This window comes from Ambystoma mexicanum, chromosome 9, assembly GCF_040938575.1.
Source record: "Ambystoma mexicanum isolate Mex_15411 chromosome 9, UKY_AmexF1_1, whole genome shotgun sequence".
Classification (NCBI taxonomy): Eukaryota; Metazoa; Chordata; class Amphibia; order Caudata; family Ambystomatidae; genus Ambystoma; species Ambystoma mexicanum.
The window spans coordinates 224,280,709-224,300,443 of record NC_090931.1 but is presented as its reverse complement, the minus strand read 5'-3'; the positions used below and the strand labels follow the sequence as shown (position 1 = coordinate 224,300,443).

Here is a 19,735-nt window from a genome sequence, read left to right as displayed (position 1 = left end):
GCCCGCCCACACATATTGCCTACACACACTCAATCGCACACTTATTGACAAAACACACTAATGCCACTGACACAATCTTGCATGCCCTTCCCACACAGAAACACTCACCACCCTGCCCCCTCCTACACAACCACTCACACACATGCACACATGCACACACACACACACACACACACACACACCAATGTTGGGTGTACCTGGGCGTTTCGGGAAACTCATACCAATGCTTTGTGTACCTGGACATTAGAAATGAAGACATAGTACAAAATACTTCCCATTGATATAGCAATTTGGGGCATGGATAAAAAAAGACGGAAAATTGTTCATATCGTTAGGATCATCATGAATCAGTATGATTTGCCTCACTCTTTCACTTTTAAGAATCTTTGACTCAGGGCAAGATTTTGATTGGGTCTGAGACCTGCAAAAGCAGAGTATCCCTTTGTGAGGTATGACGGAAAATGTGTAGAGGGTTAGTAAATGCCTTTCTGCCCATTGTGCTTCATCCTCCACCAAGGTGGTGAGAATATGAGCATAATAGAGGCATATGCCCTCACTTAGTTCATCCCCTGCATTGTTCTATCTTTTTTAAAACATGTGTTATTATTGTGTTTCGGTCAAGACAAATAAAACAAATTTTACTTTTCACAAAATGATGGCGATAGAAAAGAAAGTTAAAACAAAAAGATATCAATTCATAAAATGTGTGCTTAAGCCTACAGGTCCTATAAAATCATACTAAAAGAAGAAAAGATAGAAGAAACAGGCACACAATAAGCAAGGAAAGGTATGAATTTCCAAGATTCACCCCTTCATACATACTCTCACTTTAAGAGGCTGAGGTTGCGTAGAAGAATTATCACTGCCCATGTCAAAAGTCTTTCATGTCCAGAGCATTGTGGGTCACAAAAAGATAGGGTCTCCAGTCACAATGCTTTGTCAGCAAATCTTGATAGCGTTTTGATCCTGTTAAAGCGAGTATCTTGACATTCAATCAGGACATGTCTCAGTGTCTCTACACTCACGTTATCACAGCGACGGCATATGTTATTGCTATACTGGTCCTTGTGCCTTGAGAATATCCCAAAAGGGAAAAGGGAGCACTAAAGCATCTATTATGGCAAATAAGTGGGCAAACACATTGTAACCTCATCCTTTCGGGAGAACTTACAATTATAGGGAAATCCTTGTAATATGTAATCAGTATTTCAATGCACTTGGCAAAGTAGCTGAGAGGGAACTCGAACAACTAGAATTTTAGTTTGTGCAAGGTCCAATAAACTTTCCATTTTCTAGAGATTCATCTAAAAACATTTGAGGTTTTCCCTACTGCCTTCCCGCACTGGGCCCTATGCATGCCCCATGGTCCTACATGGGGCCTAGCATCCCCCCACTGATTACTGGGGAAGGTTAAACCCCATCATACATCTATATCAATCTTGCACTGAAAATCTTAGAGGTTTAACATGTTTAAGGGGTTGGGGATGCAAGGGAGGCCTGGGGTGGAGTGCGGGGACATGAGTACAGGGGTTCTTTTGGGGCAGGTGTCGCTGGCCCCCAAACATGACTCATGAAAATCTACATGCCAACAAACCTTTGGATCAGTGGCCTGTGAATAGTCACAGGTCACTGCTTGTTGGTTCATCAAGGCTTTCCCTGGCATGAGTTTGTTTTCCTAATGAGATCAAAATATATTTCATGAGGTGAGTACCTCAAAACCCATAAGGAGTCAATAAAATATGGCAGTATTTGAAATAGTCCCTATTTTTCAATGTACCACCATACTCATAATAACCCTTTAGTTTCAATGATCCCACGCATAGTCCAAGCAGCTTGGTACGCATGGACGTAGAATTTACCAACTTGCAATGCACTTTATTGTATATTGCAGAGTTGTTTGCAACTCTAACATGTATTTATGGAGCTGCCAAAACTATGGTAGATAGTTTCCAAATTGGCCCAAACCACAATAGCATTATCTTTCTATTATCGCCCCATCACTTAACATGTTGTGTAAAAATACAACTGCAGTGAAATAAAAAATGTTGCTGTGATTAACAGTCTCCTCAGTGAGAATAGGTTTAATATGAGTATACAAAGTTCAATTAAGTATTTATGTGCCATTATCATACACCAGCCTCATGGGACCCACAAGGCATTGCACAAAAGCCACCACATTAACCAGTCTCCTTACTTGTCAAAGATGGTTTTTTCCAAGTCGGTCAGGTAGGAATTTTGCCGTATTCTGGCTGCCATCGCTTTTAGCTCATTACATGGTACATGCTCAGGTTTTATGCAGTAAAATATTTCGCCATCGCAGTGGTTTGGGTATTCACACAACTCTTCCATGGTGTTGAATTTTAATCCGCATTCAGTTTGAACATCACGTGTTCCGTTGACAAACTTTCCCATCCAATACACATTCTTATAACCTTGGTTCCTTGCCCTCCAGAGAGCCGACACCCCTTCACTGGGATGCATTAGCAGCAGGGACACTCGAACTTTACCCTCCCAAAATAAAGTAAAATGAACATGGTACGAGCCATTCTTCAAGTCCACAATGATACCAGATGTTCCTGCTTTGACTTCTGGAGAGTAAATTCTGGCTCTTATAAAGTCTCCTCCATATTCTTTTCTCTTGCCAGAGAAATCATAGACATCAATCTGAACTGTTAGGTTATCACCAATGCAATACTTGTCTTTGGGGTCCAATATCGTCACCTTGCTCTTTTCGGCACTTGTCGTGCGGTTCAAATGGATAAAAGGGACATTGCTTATCGTCTTATTAATCTCATTAAAGATTTCAGTAATTTCCAAGTCAGTTTCAGTAACGGCGATCTTTACCTCCACCTTCACTTGAGGGTCCTCTGCGCAATCTCTGTAAAAATACCTGAAATTTTGCAGCTTTGGTGGAAAAGAAAGATACAATTATGAATGTATGGAAATGTTGAATATCTAATGCATTCACAATGGCAGTGGATGTTTGCAAGTTCAAAATGGCTGAACATGTAGCACTTGTAGCACTTGGTTTTCAATGTAATGGTTGACAAAGTGCATAGCTAGTGTCTCAAAGATAATTCAGAAATATTCAAGAAAGTGTATGTTTTCTAAATGACATACACACTTTGGTGACAAGTCCGATGATAAGAAGTAGGTTCTCCTAGAATTGAAGGTCCCAAGAACTATACATCACAAATCCAAACAAAATGTGTTGCACTCTATTCAATATAAACCATTCCAAATAAATTTCTAACCACAAGAATGTAACTTAATACATGAATGTAGAATTATTAAATACATTTTGAATGTGCAGTAACCATTCCTCATATCAAACATTTAAATCAAACAATACAATGTAGTGAAAAGATAAAAAGTTAAACATTGGTTTCATTAATCCGTTCTTATGAAAAAACATCTCTCCATGTGTTCACAAATACATTTATATAACTGAACTCATAGTTCTCAAAAGTGAATCAATACAACATTATAAATTAGAACATTATAAATCAAAGCTGTTAATCATAAAGTACTTGGTAATCTCTCTAAGAATGGATTTGGAGATTGTCCTTGCCCAACGCATTTCGGGTGAAATTCTAATCTGTCTTCCTACAAAATAATTAATTTTATTTGTATTTATTTGTGACTTACATAGCGCTTTACGCCAACAAGCTGAACAGAGAACACACTTTACAGTACAATAAAGTGCATGATTAAAAACTACACAAAGGTAATCATAGTTGTTTTTCTATGTGAAGAAGTTATGTCTTAAGAGTTGTACGAAATCGAATTCCCTATCCAAGATGGCTGCCGGACCCTTATTGCCTTCCTTCTCACCATATGACCGGCACGCGTGACTTCATTGGCCAATACCAGCTACTTCGGGCCAATCACGCGCCAGCAGTCAACACTATAAGGATCTCTGCCTGTCTGGAGCCTGTCTCGAGGCTGCCGAGGCCGAACCCTGCCCTACCAGCACCAGCTACCCTCTAGTTTGCATAGATGCCGGTAAGCTGCCCGCCCATCTAGACACACCTGTAAACAATTTGCTGCGCTAATTACAATCCGCCCATTAGCTACTCCAGAAAGCGCCATATTTCTTAACCTGAACCTCCTGCTCATTCCTGTCCTGTCTAACTCTGACACTATAACACAGACCTGCACACTGAAAGCCCTATTGATGCCACAACCGACTGCTTCACGCTGCCTCACTTATAGCAGCCCCATTGTCTTCAAGAGCGATCCTAGTCCAAGCTAGCTCTAAACCAACCACCACGTTACCTCCACCTCCTATCCACAGCCTCCTGTGGAATTCATGTTGTTTAGCCTTCCGTATGCTGAATGTTAAATTGTTTTAACTTACTAATGAATGCTGCAACCTAGGTTGTGTAGATATTCAGTATTACCTCATACCACCATTGTTTAGAGTTGTATTGACATCAATTATCTGTTCTTATCTAAATACTGTTGCTAACAATCCTTATAGCGATCATTATTATGGCTACTATGACCCCAGACTCTGCCCTCAACTTAGTAAGTTGCCAGCTACTGTTGCCTCACCCCTACCTGCCACTTGCTTAAAGTCTGTCACCTCACCATATGTCACCAGCTGCCACCTGCACCTTAAGCCTGTACAACTGAGTAAGCCACCACCAAAGTCTTGTGCTACCTAAGTGAAAAAATAGACTTATTTGTCGTATTTCTGCTATACATCTGCCTTCAACTACACACGACCAAGAATGTCATCATTCCTAACCGCTATCATGTTCCCATTTTGTATAATGCCCCACTCTGTGCCCTGCACAGGACGACTCTTCATCTCAGTCAATGATGGCCTCGCTAAACTAGGTTGTCAGCGTCACCACCCCATTCCCTGCCCCACCCCATTTCTACCATACCTCCCCCCATTTCCCCTTAGAAGTGTACACAGAATCGCTAGCACCAATGACACCAATCTAGATGGGCCTATCTCTCCTAGCCACTGAAATAAAACCATCTGTCAAACTATACTCTCCTTGGGGATCACCAGACTCAATTGACTTAGAGCCAGAACCAGCTCCTACCATCAAATACCCAGACCCTCTGTAACCAAAGACACCGGCACCAAAACAATGGTCATTCCAAATAAAAGATCACTCAAAGACTTCTCCAAAAAACAAACTAAATCATCCATAGAATTCAAAACCCTGACTCAACCTCCGAACCTAGTAAGCACACCCCTCCTCGTGCCCTCACCTACGATCAGAGGCGCTCACATCAATGTTCCATCCCTAGAGGCACATGCCATAGAAATCCACGACCTCATCATAGATCAACAACATGACATTCTAGCAGTCACCGAAACCTGGTTACACCCTGCCGCAGGCCCCCTTCTAGCCATCGCCATACCCCCCCGGGGACAGTATCCTTAGAACAGACAGGAACAACCTCCAAGGAGGTGGAGTTGCTCTAATAGCCGGAACCTCGCTACAAGTTAGAGAGTGCCCACTGGAGCAAATACAGGGCTATGAAATCTTACTAGTTAAATTCTCCCCCAACCCCAAAACCACCACGAACTTTCTAATAGTATACAGGTCACCTAATAAAGCTAGTCACCCTAACCTAGACATCCTCTTACTGGTCACGCCCCTCATAAAACCCAAGACTAAGTGCATTATCCTATGGGACATCAATCTAGGCTATAACGACCCACTTGACATGGACGCTGCCTCCTTTCATGCAGCCATGTCAGAAATTAACTTCACCCAACTGATAAACAAATAAACCCATTCCAAAGGCAGAACGCTGGACTGGATCCTTTCCCTCAACTCTCAAGTCACCATTGAGTCCATCCTTCCCGTAGAATGGTCGGACCACTTCAGTATCACGTTCACATTGGAATTTAAAAATACTGTCCCCACCAGCCCTAAAGCACCAGACACCTTCGAAACCAGAAATCTCAAAAGAACTCACAGCAGACCTCTCCCCCATTCTGCACCTGGCCCTAGCCAATGTCACTCCCAATACGAACAATCCAGATTACTTAGCAGACTGCTATTAACAATGTCTCACCCGTACTATTGACGCACTCGCTCCCATTACCACGAAATCCCAGAAACCTGACTAACATGAGACGTACTAAAAGATCACTCGAACATCTACATAGAAAAACCAATACCAACGAATCAGCAAAGGCGTTCATAATAGCTAACAAAAAATATAAAATCGGCCATAATCTCTCAGAAAGCTAACGCTTTTAACAAGTGCATAACCAATGCTAACTCTGACAGCAAAGAACTGTTCTCCATCCTCGAGAACCCATGCCAAGTGACAGTACCCCATAACTCCAGCAAAACCTGGTGCACCATGATACAAGATGCACTAGCCTCCGAAATCTTACCGCTACAAAAAATAATAGACAGCAAAAAAATGCTCCTTTGCAAGAAAAAAAAGCCTCCTACCTTTGCATCAAACAGTCCTATCACTCCTACTGGAAACCCCTTTCAATTCACCCCTGTCACCAACAAATAATTACTAGACACCATAACGAAACTCAAAGCCTCCAACTGCATAGAAGACCAATTCCCTTCCCATCTAGTCAAACTCTGTGCCACACCCTATCACCAGTCATAACTGAATTTGTCAATGCTTCCTTTAACTCTAACACTGTCCCCACTAGTATCAAAAAAGCCTGATTAACACCCCGCCCCAAAAAACCGACCCTGGACCCCTCAATCCCTACCAACTACCGACCCATAACCACGTCCCATTTCTCCTGAAAATCATCAGCAAAATAGCTTACTCCCAAATTCAAAACCATTTAGAACACCATCAACTACTAGGAGACCGACAATCAGGGTTCCGTCGCAACCATAGCACGGAAACAGCCCTACTCGACTTGAAGATACAAATGGATGCCACCAAAGAATCAGGCAAACTCTGCCTACTAATGCTCCTCGACCTCTCCACAGCCTTTGACCTGGTTGACCACCATGACAAACTCTGTGCCACCCTAAACAATAACTTTAACCTATCCAATCCTGCCACAGACTGGATTAAATCATTTATCGCAGACAGAACCTCAAGAGTCGCCATTGGTAAAGAAGCAGCAGATCCCACACCAGTCCCATTAGGTGTCCCTCAAGGCTCTTGCCTTTCCCCTACCCTGTACAATGCCTACACTAAGCTGCTCTTCGCAGCACTGGATGCCATGGGTGTCATCTACACAAACTTCGCAGATGACACTCAAATCCTCATACCCCTAACAGGTAAACATGAGCAAGACTCCATACTCATCAATAAGATTTACTCAATAATCCAAAACTGGATGGCCAACAACAGTCTATGGGCCTCATTACGAGGTGGGGGGAATGGATTTAACGGCACCGGTAATGGTGCCGGTGCCGTTAAACCCACTCCGCCCTATTACGAGGTTCCCTCGCGGGACCCGGAAAGGACGTCTGGGAAAACCGTTAACAGGCCTGTTGTTAGCTCCCTCCCCCATTCCCATTTGAGCCCTATGGGGCTCAAATGGGAATAGGGATTCATTTTTACCGGGCCCATGGAATGGGCAATTACCGGGTCCGCCAAGGTTGGCATGACCCGGTAATTGACCATTCCATGTGCCCGGTAAAAAATCATTAAGAAGGGCACGGCTACCGCCGGCCTCGTAATGAGGCCCTATGTCGCAAACGACGATAAAACAGAGCTGCTCATACTAGGATCATCTTCCAAGATAGCCTCCTTACAGCCTGTTTATGCAACATTCTGCATCGATGGCACCACAATCCCAGTACTAAAACAAGTGAAAACACTCAGGGTTTACCTGGATGCGACACTTACCATGTCCAAGCAAGTAAACACCCTAGCGTCCTCTACCGCCTACACAGCCAAAATTATCTCTCTCAGTAGCAAATTCCTGACACCTGAAAACTGCATTACACTAGCAAGAGTGCTCATACTATCTAAACTTCACTATTGCATCGTCCTCTTCCTTGGCACCTCCAACACTAACCTTTCCAAACTACAACTCATGCAGAACAAAGCTCTCCGAGCTGCCTTAGGCATAAAAAAAATCTGATCATATCTCTAATATTAGGAGACAAAAATCACTGGCTCCCCATCAAAGCCAGAATACTCTTCAAAACCCTCAGCATTTCCCATAAATGCATCGCCAACAAAGCCCCCAAATACATCCTTAACACTATCACCAAGAAAACCCAGACAAGACTCCTCAGATCTAACAACAGAGAAAACCTTGAAATCCCAAGGATTAAAAGAGAAAAAGCAGGAGGCAGCAGCTTCAAAGTACTTGCTCCCAGGCACTGGAATGCCCTACCGATTAATATCAAGAAGGAAACGTCCTTCCCGCTCTTCAAAAAATTACTTAAAACGCGGTTATTCAACCAGTATTAGATACTCCCAAGCACATCACATCCCAGGCCCATTCCTAGCATCCACTGTACATAAATGTATCGCCAGTGTATATAATGTAGAAATGTAAATTGTATCTCTTGTTCCAATGCTGTTTTCATCACCAAGATTGTATTTTGTTCGTGTCTGTAAATACGCCGTGATACCTCTGGATCTGGGCATATAATAAATGTAATAAATAAATGAATAAATAAATAAATAGAGAGATTAGAAAACAAGGGAGAGAGTTACATTTATGGCAAGAGTGAAAAGAAAATATGATATTTGACTGGTTAATTGTCACCAGTCTACTGGAAGGACTCGTGTGGATATCCCACTAAATTTCTTCTTATTTACTTTGTATAGAAGTTGTCTTTTTGTATTTGATTTCTTCAATAATTCTTGAGAAAATGTTGATAATTCCGATGAATTTATGGTAAAAATATTTTTATTCAATCATTTGTATTTTTGTGAGGCCTTTAGCAAACATTGTACTGTTCAATGCATTTCGGTCAGTAATAGACCTTCATCAGGAACTGTTAATAGTAAAGAAAAGAATAATTAACTAAAGTTTTTGTGTAATTTTGCATAACAAAGAGATAATCATGTATTCTAAATTGTAACTATACACATTATGGAAAAAGTACCTGTGTAAAACGTTGCTTCAAATCTTTGGCCTGATTTACTATTTTTCCTTATTGGTAATTCCAATTTCCCTTCACTCAAGCACATTTGTTTACGTTAGCCGTTGCATGTCTTTTAATATCACTTCTTTGACTTCCTGGTAATATAAATAATAACCAAAATATATTCAAACCCTAACAAATAACATATATGAATTATTCTGTTGGTTAAAGTTCACCCTCCCCACAGGGGGAGTCTTACCTGTTGTGTAGACCAAGGTAATAGCATCCGGGCACCTCGCTCGCGTGAAAACGCGATGCTGGTTGTCCCGTTTGCTTTTATATTGAAAAAATGGCGCCGGCATACAACGCAGTGACGTCATCAACGTGATGACGTCATCGCGCGCCGGCGGCCATTTTGAATTAGTCAAAAATCGTTGTTGGATGATTGTAAATAGTTATATTCATGTGTAAAGCTCTTTAAATAAAGCCTTCTCATTGCTAAACTCTAAGGGAACCTCCTAAGATCCAACATACTTGATAATTCAATATAAAAATAAACATAAATTAAAGACATGATCTAGTAGCTATATAAACTATGGTTGCTCCATCCAAAGTAATGCACGTGTTTCCAAAATTATTAGAGCACGACAATATACATTTGATCTTTTTCAATGTGAACTGCTACTAATATAAATGAGTTGCTTGCTTATTAGAGCTCTATTGCCATATAATCCAGTCTTCTACACACATTATTGAACATATTATAGTTGACAACATACTTACGTTCTAAAATGCAAGGTATAATTTCAACTTTATAATTGCCTTTAAAGAAAACATGCAAAATTACATTCCTCGTTGAGACCATCCGGTTGCATGGAGTTGAGTTTTTCGATCCAGAGAGTTTCTTTCTGGTTTAAAAGTCTGTTAATATCCACCCTCTGACCTTGATACACTTCTATTACATCCAAAATTTGAAATTTCAATTGTGCTATCTGGTGTTGAGCTTCTTTGAAATGTCTCGCTACTGGAGATTTGGTGTTGCCTGTGCGAATGTTAGAGCGATGTTCATTCCATCTAATTTTCGCTTTACGAGCAGTCTGTCCCACATAAAATTTGCCACACGGGCACTTAATACTATATATGACGTTCATGGTGTCACATGTTGCAAATTTTTTCAAGTAAATTTTGTGTCCTGTTTTTGGGTGGTATACAACATCCCCCTTCTGAATCATATTACAATTTGAACAATTTAAACATGGATAAGTTCCCTTCTTTGTTGTTCTTTGTTGTTGTACTTGAGAGTCACTGCGTATAAGCATATCCTTAATGTTCTTACTTCTAGTATAAGCAAACATTGGTGGAGTGGTGTACAGATATCCCAATGTTCTGTCTTCTGATAAGAAATGCCAATGTTTCAGGACAGTTTTCTTGACTTTGTTGCTTTCTACAGAATATTTGGTAACATAGATAAGCGGAGTTTCTTTGGTTGTTGGTGTTTTTTCAAGGATCTCTTGTCTGTTGATTGTAGTCACTTTGAGGGATCTGGCGACAGGACTAAATACCTCACCGAGTATAGACTACCCAATTAACTAACGCAGTAGTGCCCACTCTTTCTCTTATTTGAAGAGTGAAAAGAAAGCCAGCCAAGAAAATGTCAAGAGAAAATGAATTACAAGGGAAAAGAAGGTTTAAGAGACACATGGAAGCATTGAAGGCAGACTTTAGAGGAGCCAATCTTGAGGCTGGAAGTCTAAAGAGTGTAGCAGAGCAATAAAATCAACATGAAAAGTGAGGAGATCAAAAGCTTAGTGGCAAAAAAAACATAAGAAAAGGGTGGGATTTGCGAATGTTGAATAGATGATAGCGACAGGCATATGAGGAAATAGAAATATGATGAGGCAAGAATAAGTCAGTATTGAGATAAAGACCAATATTATGAGCAGAAGATGAAATAGGTAGTTGTGAAGGGGGAAATTAAACAAAGAAAGCAGGAGAAGGAGAGGCAATAGTATTAGCGGGAAAAAAGAGAACTGCATGATTTGATAGCTAGAAGACAAGATGTAAGGTTATTATGAATAGAAGATGAGAACGAGGAGAAAGACAGAAGGAGCTGGATATCATCTGATAGAAATTAGAGGATATTCCAAAAGACATAGTGATAGCAGCAAGAGAAGAGATGTAGAGAGAGAAAAGCAGAAGTAGGTGAGAGGAGAGAAGTAAGAATTGAAAAGAATAGAAGATGATGATCAGAAAATTAAACAGGATGTACAGAAACATAGCTTGTGGATAAAGATGAAATGAAAATAAGATCAAGACAAGAGCAAGATACATGAGAGGGAGGAGTAGGGAGGGCAGAAAGAAAATATGAGTCAAGAATGGAAAGAAACAGAAGAAATGAGTGGGAAATGAAAAGATGAAGATTAAAAACACAGAGACGTATAAATGGAGTAGAATAGGGTAAAATAGCACAAAGCAAAATATCAATATGATCACAGAAAGATCCCACAGGACTAGGACAACGATAGACAAGTGAAAAAGTCAAAGGTTTAGGTTTAGAGAAAGAAGTAAGTGAAAGGCAATGAACTAGTAAAAAGAAACAAAAGGTGAGCAGTAACAAATACCAGTTACACCCCCAAGGGCCAAGGGCCGAGGTGTGTGAACGAAAGCTGTGTCGGGAGTAGAAAGATGCAGGAATAGCAGTATTATAAGAAAAGACCCATGTCTCACTAATATACAAAAAGTATAGGTTCAGATGGAGAAATGTATCTAAAACAGAGTGTGATTTGTTGCAAGGGGAGCCAGCATTCCAAAGAGCAGTATTAACAGGTCAAGGGTAATTAGAGCAAAGGATAGAGACGATTAGAATAATTACAAAAAGATAAGAAACAGCTTTGGGAGTACTACAGGAAGTAGAATTTAAAACAGACATGTCAACAGTATCAGAGAGGCAGAAGCAATCAAATGGGAGAAGCATAATGGAGCAAGCATTATGATGGTCAATAAGCATAAACTAGCAAGTGAGTAAACTATGCGTGCTGCGGCAAAGGAAGTTGGAGCAGCTGTTGAGCGTCGCATTGGAGCTAGAAATAATGAGAACAGGAACATAAAGAGAAGAGGCAAAGAATAGAGGATAGATAATTAGCCTCCAACCGCGGAAAGCTGCAGAGAGCGGTGACCAGACTTTGTTTGACTTCACCTGGGAATCACTTCCTCTTGCATAAGTTAATTTGTTCAGTTTTATCCAATGCAGAATGTAATAATTGTTCATTATAGCCTCATTCTCTCAATTCTGCACTAATGTTCATATTTTTCAAGTGTAACTTCTGTGTTTCTGAGATAATTCTCTTATAATGTAAACATTGACAATAAGGGATACCCTTATATCATAAGCATGAAAACTAGGTGCTAGCAATAGAATATATTGGTTAACATAATATGTTTTAGTAGTGTTTAAACGAAAATTGTATTAGCCCCTACTTGCTGGGTTTTCAATACCAGACACCCATTGACTCAATACCTTCCTGATGTGGAATAGATGAATACAGACCAACTATATTCATAGTAAACATAATTTCTTCATCTGGATTGAAGGGTACATCTTTAATCATTGGTTAAAAAAATGGATTGTATCTACAAGACATGTTTCACTTGTTTGAATGATGGTTTGTATGATAGTGTTAATGTGTGTCAAAAGAGGTTCTAATATATTTTCTTTTGCTACAATAATTGACATTCCTAGTGGTTAATTAGACGTTTGTGTATCTTAGGTAGAATGTAAGAAATAGGGGTTCATTTATATTAGGTCATCGAAAATTGTTTAGTTGTACGGTTGATCAATGTATTATCATCTGTTCTAAAGTTCTCAGTAAGTTCTTTTACAGAGCTTATTGGAGCAGCCTCAAGTTTCATGTATGTATCTACACTACCCAATTGTCTTAATACTTCATTAAAAAAAATAATTGTTATTCATAATGACAAATGCTCCTCCTTTATTAGCTAGTTTAATGATAATTGAATGATTACACCATAATTGTTTTAAGATTCCCTCTCTTTTTGTGATCAATGGGTCGGTTTATTTCTTGCATACTTCATTTGAAATCACTAAGAGTGGCTTAGTGAAAACACTCCAATGTGACAATGTGTTTGCCTATTGGGTTTAAATGTACTTTTGGTTCTAGGCTCATTGTATCATGTGTCCTCATACATTTGCTGTGTATCTGAATCTAATCTGGAAAATAATGTTTTAAGTTTCAACTTTCGGTAAAGTTAGAATAAATCAATTTCCTCTATAAGAGATGAACTTGTATGTTCTAGAGTAGTATAAATGATAAGCCTTTCCCCATGGTGCGAAGCTGAAAAGATGCCAATAAAACATGGTACATATTAATTACTAGTTTCTCTTTAAGTTCACTCACCCTTAATTGGTGGATTTCTACTTGCTTAGTCTGATTTGTCTTGTGATGTAAAAACGAGTCTTGTAGTGGCTTCCTGATCATCGTTACTTGTATTTTTTTGTATTTATTTTTTGTATTTAATTTTCCACAATTAGTTAAGGCTAGTGTTTTTTCACTGATTCGCTTAATTAATCTGAAAAAGTGCTGAAGATAGCTGAAGAAGTACAACCCAAAGATAAGGTGGTACCTTTTAAATATATTGGTGTCTACCCTTGTTCTGACTTTTTTAGTAGTATTCAAATCAACTGCATAATATGTCCATTTTATAATCTAGAGTGCCCCATCTGAATTTTCAGATTTTTTGATTCTCTACTTCCATATCATAACTCTCAAACATCCTATGTAAGAAATCTATAATTCCTGGTGATTCATTAACATTGCTAAATTAGTTTGTGAAAAAGATATCTGTTGATATCATTATTGTAATGAGTTATCTACTTCTTCAATTGTCAATATAATTAGGTCCAATGTCATTTGGTTAATAGCTACCTCTACTACTTTCCAAATGTTGTCAGGCCATATTTTCACCATAAAGATATGAGTAAGTACCATAAGTCTCCTAAAAAAACCTATTCCTATCGATTATGAATTATGAGTAACAGTTTTTCAAACAATTTTTTTTAAGAAACAAAAAAAGATTACTTTTTGAAGAATTTACTGCATCCCTTTTTACAACAGTGAATGGTGAATGCAAAACCCTTAAGCATTATGATTTACTGTCACACCACAACAGGAAATTGTCATTTATTATCAGACAATCATGATATGATATTGCATTTATAACGTGCCTATACACAAGTGTTTCAAGGCGTGATGAGGCAAGGGAGGGGAAACAGAGAGAGGACAAAAGACAACAATCTTACAAGGCCTAGTGGCATTGAGATCGCATAAGTGCAGGGTGGGGGGAGGGGAAAAGTGCTGGGGGAGGAGGAGGAGGATGGGAGAGTGCAGTACAAAGGGTAAAAATAACAGATTGTGCAGCCAAACAGGTGGTAAGTGCGAGAATATGTGCAGACAGCAGGTGTCAAATAAGTGCAGATAAAGGGACTGTAGGGTTAAAGATACAGAACCAAAGTGCAGGGGTTGCCAGGATGAAGTGTGGGTGTGCAACTGGGCGGTCAGGGACCTGGGACCAAATTCAGAGCGTAGCCAGGTGACCAGTGCAGAATCAGACAGGCGATCAGCAGGGCAGAGGATGAGAGAAGGCAGAAGCAAGGAGGAAGGTCTTGAGGTGCTTCCGGAACCAGAGATGGTTTGCATCAAGTTTCAGAGAGGCAGGGAGGCTGTTCCAGAGAGAGGCGCCAGCCGAAGAAAGAGATCTACCCCCAGCTCGTTGCTTGGAAAAGTGACTGACCCTCAAGGAGTTGGAGGTGGAGGATCGGAGAGCTCGAGTAGGAAGACATTTCTGCAGAGAGAGTTGGAGGTACTGCGGTCCCAGACCCCAGAAGGCCTTGGCGACAATACAGAGGGTCTTGAACTTATTCCTTGCAGCCACTGAGAGTCAATGGAGAGATTTCAGGGCTGAAAAGATACGATCCCTGGGCTTGAGGCCAAGGACAAGTCTTGCAGTCGTGTTCTGGATGATTCGCAGAAGGCAGAGAGTAGAGGCAGCCAGATTTAAAAGAAGGCTGTTGCAATAGTCCAACCCAGAGAGAACCAGAGCTCTGGAGACAGTGAATTTCTGGGGGACGGTGAGGAAAGGAAGAATACCTCTGAGGAGGTGCAGCTGGTAGACTTCTTAGAGATGTCAGAGATATGAGGAGAGAAAGAGAGTGTGGAGTCAATGATGACCCTGAGGTTCTTACCCTCACAGGTGGGAGCAGGAAGAGGGCCAATGGAGGCTGACCAGAGAGTGACAGGAAAGGAAGGTGCAGGTGAGCCGATGAGGAGGATCTCCTTCTTGCTGGCATTCGGGCAGAGGTCACTGGTGGCACACCACTCCAGGATTGCAAACAGGCAATCCGAGATGAAAGAGGGAGAAGAGGCGGCAGAGGGGAGCCTGGAAATTAGCTGAGCGTCATTTGCATAGCACTGAAAGTTGGAGAAGAGAACGGCAATGTGGTGGGGGTGAGAGGTGCCAGGTATTGGTTGAAAAGCCAGGGAGAAAGGTTAGACCCCTGAGGAACACCACATCTAGAGAGAGCGCGAGAGATAAAGGACTCGAGTTGGACCTGGGGTGGTAGGTCCGAGTGGAAAGAGGTCAGCCAGGCCAGGGCCTGATCAGTGATACCAAGGTTATCAGAGATCCAGTTGAGCAGGATGGCATGGTTGACCTTGTCAAAAGCAGATGAAAGATTGAGTAAGATGAGGACAGAGGGGTGATTAGAATCAAGGTTAGGGAGCAGGTCTTCATGGATTTTCAGGTGAGCAGTTTCCATGATTCTGGCTGCTCTCTGAAGCTGGACTGATGGTCATGGAGAGAACCAACAGATTCAGTGTGAAGATTAAGCTAGGAGATTGCCAGCTTTTCCAAGAGTTTGCCCAGGAAAGGAGTGATGGAGATCGGGCGATAGTTAGCCAGATGGAGGGTTGGGGGGGTCGGCTGAGAGTTTTTTGAGAAGAGGGTGCACAAGAGAGTGCTCCAGGGGGGGAAAAGAAGCTTCCACTGGCGAATGAGTGATTGCAGAAATCGGCCAAGGCTGGAGCGAGGTTGTCAAAGTGGTCCATGATGGCTTTAGAAGAAAAGGGAAGAACCTGGTTCGATTAGACTTTCATAGATCAGACTTGTCTTAAAACCTTGTGAGGGGTGAACAGAGGAAAGGCAGAGAAGGGAGGAAGAGAGGTGGCCGCAGGGAGTCCAGAGGTAGAGGAGAGAGGAGAGGACAAGAGGGTGGACAGGATGTCCTGGGTTTTCAAGATGAAATGAGAGGCCAGGGCCGTGCAAAGGGTGTGGGAGGGGACAGGAGAAGCAGAGACTGCAGGAGGATTGGCCAGCTCCTTGCAGATTTTAAAGAATTCGGCTGATTTGTTGTTAGATGCAGCAGAGACGCAGGCTTGGATTTGAGCGCTCTCCTTAGTGAGGACCGAGAGTTGATATTTCCTTTGGAGCAGGCGTCAGGCCAGTTTGTCAGTGGATGCACACAATGCCAGCAATTTCCTCTCAGCCACCCTCCACTCAGGTTTAAGGGTGACGAGGTCTGAGTCGTACCAGGAGTTGCACTTGGCTTTGGGCTTCAAGCATATCCTCATGACGAGGCAAGTACGTCAAGAGTGTCAGAGATAGAGGAGTGGAGCATGGAAAGGGCTGTCACAGGATGTGAGTCAGCCAGAGGTGCAGGAGGGGCAGAGAAAGTGGTGGCGAAAGCCTCAACTGACACATGCTTCATGGGTCGAATAACCGAGAAGGTGGGTGGCAGAGTGTGTGTTGGCTCGGCCTAAGGAAGAGAGAGAGAGAGATGAGAGGAGAAAGTGATCACTCCAGGAGAGAGGAGTTGTAGATAGTTAGAGAGGGGCAGGTCTGAGGAGATCAGAACATCCAATGTGTGCCCTGCAGAGTAAGCCTGGCCAGAGGGAGAATAGAAAGACAGTCGCAGAGGTCGCGAAAGAGTCCAGAGGAGGGACAGGAAGCATCCAGGTGGATGCTGAAGTTTTCAAAGAGGAGGAGTTGAGTGGTCGAGGCCAGGAGTGAGGCAAACATTACAATACACTCATCAGCATAGGATAGTAGTGAAAAGTACTAGCAAAAGACAAGGCACCATCAGGGTCGGACTGGGGCATAAAATTGTCTCGGGAACCAAAGAAAATGTACACCACATTGGCAAATGGCAATTCATTTCTTTTGTGGAAGACCATTTGAGTAGTACCCATGGAGGAGTTTTTTGATAAAATGTGATGCAAATTGTGCATTTTAAAGAATATTTATTCAGTAACACTGGTCCAAACTACTAGCTGCATGGTGAAGGAACTTATCAAAATGGCCCACTTTGACCAAACAAACTGCCACACACTAGCAGTTTGCATTTTTGGTTCGAGATTTGCCCTATTTCCCTATACGCTAATCCGAGCCTGGGGACCATGAGGACTGTGGCGGAACTGGGATTGGTAGGAGTAGCGAGCTGCAGTCTTCAGCTGCTGAGCCACTCATTCATTCTATGTTCTCTTCTAATAACGCTTCAACAGTAGACACTTGAAAGTAGACCCTCCCAGAGATTAACAGACTCAACACACAACTCCATAACAGGGGCTTGGTAGTGATACCAGCACCACAGTCTGTCATCAGCAATGTGCTGTGCTGGTCAAACTGAGAAACAGCACAAGAGGCAGGGAGTGAAGGACTTCATGAGACCAAGGATGCCTAGTCTAGCAAAGGAGGTTCGACAACCCCCTGTCACATTGGTAACGCTTTGTCAGATGGGGATGGTGCAGTTACAAACTGCACTCTGACCCCTTTGAAGTCGGCCCTCATGTTTTTACCATGCACAGCAGTGGCTTTCTTTTCTGGTAATTGGCATTAAGCCATCATATTTGGAATAGTGTATTAACGCTGGTCCAGGTTCAGCCCAGTGCACTGACAATTCGCCCCTGCTTCAGAATTCCATAAAGAGGCTTATTTAATTTGGAGTCCTTGGAACATTTACAAAAAGTAGGAAAGGAGGCTGGCGAATGGGCGATGTGTGCACAAATACATTACAATTACATCAAAATACAAGCAACAATCAAAATAAGGTGAACACATAAATACCTTTGAAAATAAGTGCTTTGTTTGTAGACTGTAATATGTCAGAGAGATGCAGGTGAGGAGGACCATCAGAGCCACTATTAGCTTCGTTCCCCTTATGGCTTCCTGATGCATATTGTTGTGATATGTTGATGGTCTCCCCAGCAAAAAGTGGCCCGGCGCTCGCCTGATCCTGCCCCTGGTTTCACTTGCTGCAGGGATAAAACAGAAGGCCTTGGTTCTACTCATTGTGCTACATTTTTTTAATAGTTATATATCTTGTTGAGGCACTGTTGGGAAATACCCTTCCTCTCAGCAATAAAAATATTTATTTAAAGTCCGGCACTTATAAAATAAGTTACTCTAGCTCTGAAGGGGCAGTCATATTAGCACTGTGGAAGCAGACGCAGCAGTCTTTAAGGGAGGCAATTCATAAAGAGGTGTTTCTTACTTATGCTTTGCTTAAACCTGAAGAGATCTACTTGATTCACAGCGAGTTACGATGGGTAACTGAATACCATCAATGTTATATCTCTTGAGTTGCTACAGCTATCTATAAAACAGCAACGTCCTATAAGGTAATGAAAATTGGCTCAAATGGAGTGAATAATGCAAGCTTTCAGCTAACATGCACGCCCGCAAAGCATTGTTTTGTGGCTCTGAACTGGAGGTGAACTTCCAAGGATAGCAACTAGGTGGCGCTGTGGTTTGTGTGGTTAACTGAAGTGGCCTATTCTACTCTACGAATAACTAAATAAAGAGTGATTTAGAGTTGCTCTTTGTGACTACTTTCTGCATGTTATATCTCTCGCCAGGTTTCAATCAAGAGTAAGTCAGTGTGAACCACACAGCGTAAATGAACTGTTACTTAAATAGCGGCACCTCTAGTGTGTGTGGGAGGGGCCAGGGTTTACAATGATTTCCTATGTAATTCAGGATGAAAATATATGCCCTTAGCACTTGAGGGGCTAAGTGCAAATAACATACACATAAAACACAGAAACGGAACTAGCCCATGGTACATGTTTAGCACAGGATAGTGTGGTTGGTGAATTTCCTGCTGCACAGAATTCGTTCAGATTCTTCCTCCTCCCATTCCTAGGAATGCTACTGGGTGAGATGAATGAAAAGGGTAGGGGCATGAGGAACAGAAAGGGCTACCGAATGAACCGACTAGTCTCCTCTCCCACCCCTTTTACGATCCAGAGTACTGTGGAAACCAAACATGTAGTCGAAGATAACATAACAAACAAATAATTTCACTCAGCATCCAGGACAGTTGTGTGCACCCTCACCAAACCCTTTGATTAATACTTAAACCAGACAGCACACATCTTAGAGCCAGGTTTTTACATTCTGTGTGGTAGGTAACCTGTGGGTGTTGTACAAAGAAGGTAGGGTCGACAATAGGTGCAATCACTGAGGACGTGGAGTGGAATTTGAACCCCTCTATTTTGTTTAGTTCTTCTTTTGGTCTCATCTGCATCAGTTGACATCTAGCTCCAGCTGAACAGCAAAGGACAAAGGGCCATGAGCAGGGTAGACGGGAGGGTTGCATGGGAATTTATGAAAGATTTCAATGCTGGAAAACAGGAGTTAAAGGTAAGTAA

General features: G+C 41.7%; 1 protein-coding gene across 5 annotated transcripts in view; it reads right to left on the bottom strand.

Moving 5' to 3' along the window:
- Nucleotides 1-19,735, bottom strand: part of LOC138487891 (NXPE family member 1-like) — a 391,648-nt gene that overhangs the window by 229,526 nt on the left and 142,387 nt on the right. For all 5 annotated transcript variants that reach the window (XM_069614512.1, XM_069614511.1, XM_069614513.1 and 2 more), the window contains 2 exons: nucleotides 18,150-18,337; nucleotides 2,195-2,904 (listed from right to left, as the gene is read on the bottom strand). In XM_069614512.1, coding sequence (XP_069470613.1) covers nucleotides 2,195-2,904; nucleotides 18,150-18,260 — 821 coding nt within the window. In that variant the 5' untranslated portion in view covers nucleotides 18,261-18,337. The remainder of the gene's footprint in view (nucleotides 1-2,194; nucleotides 2,905-18,149; nucleotides 18,338-19,735) is intronic.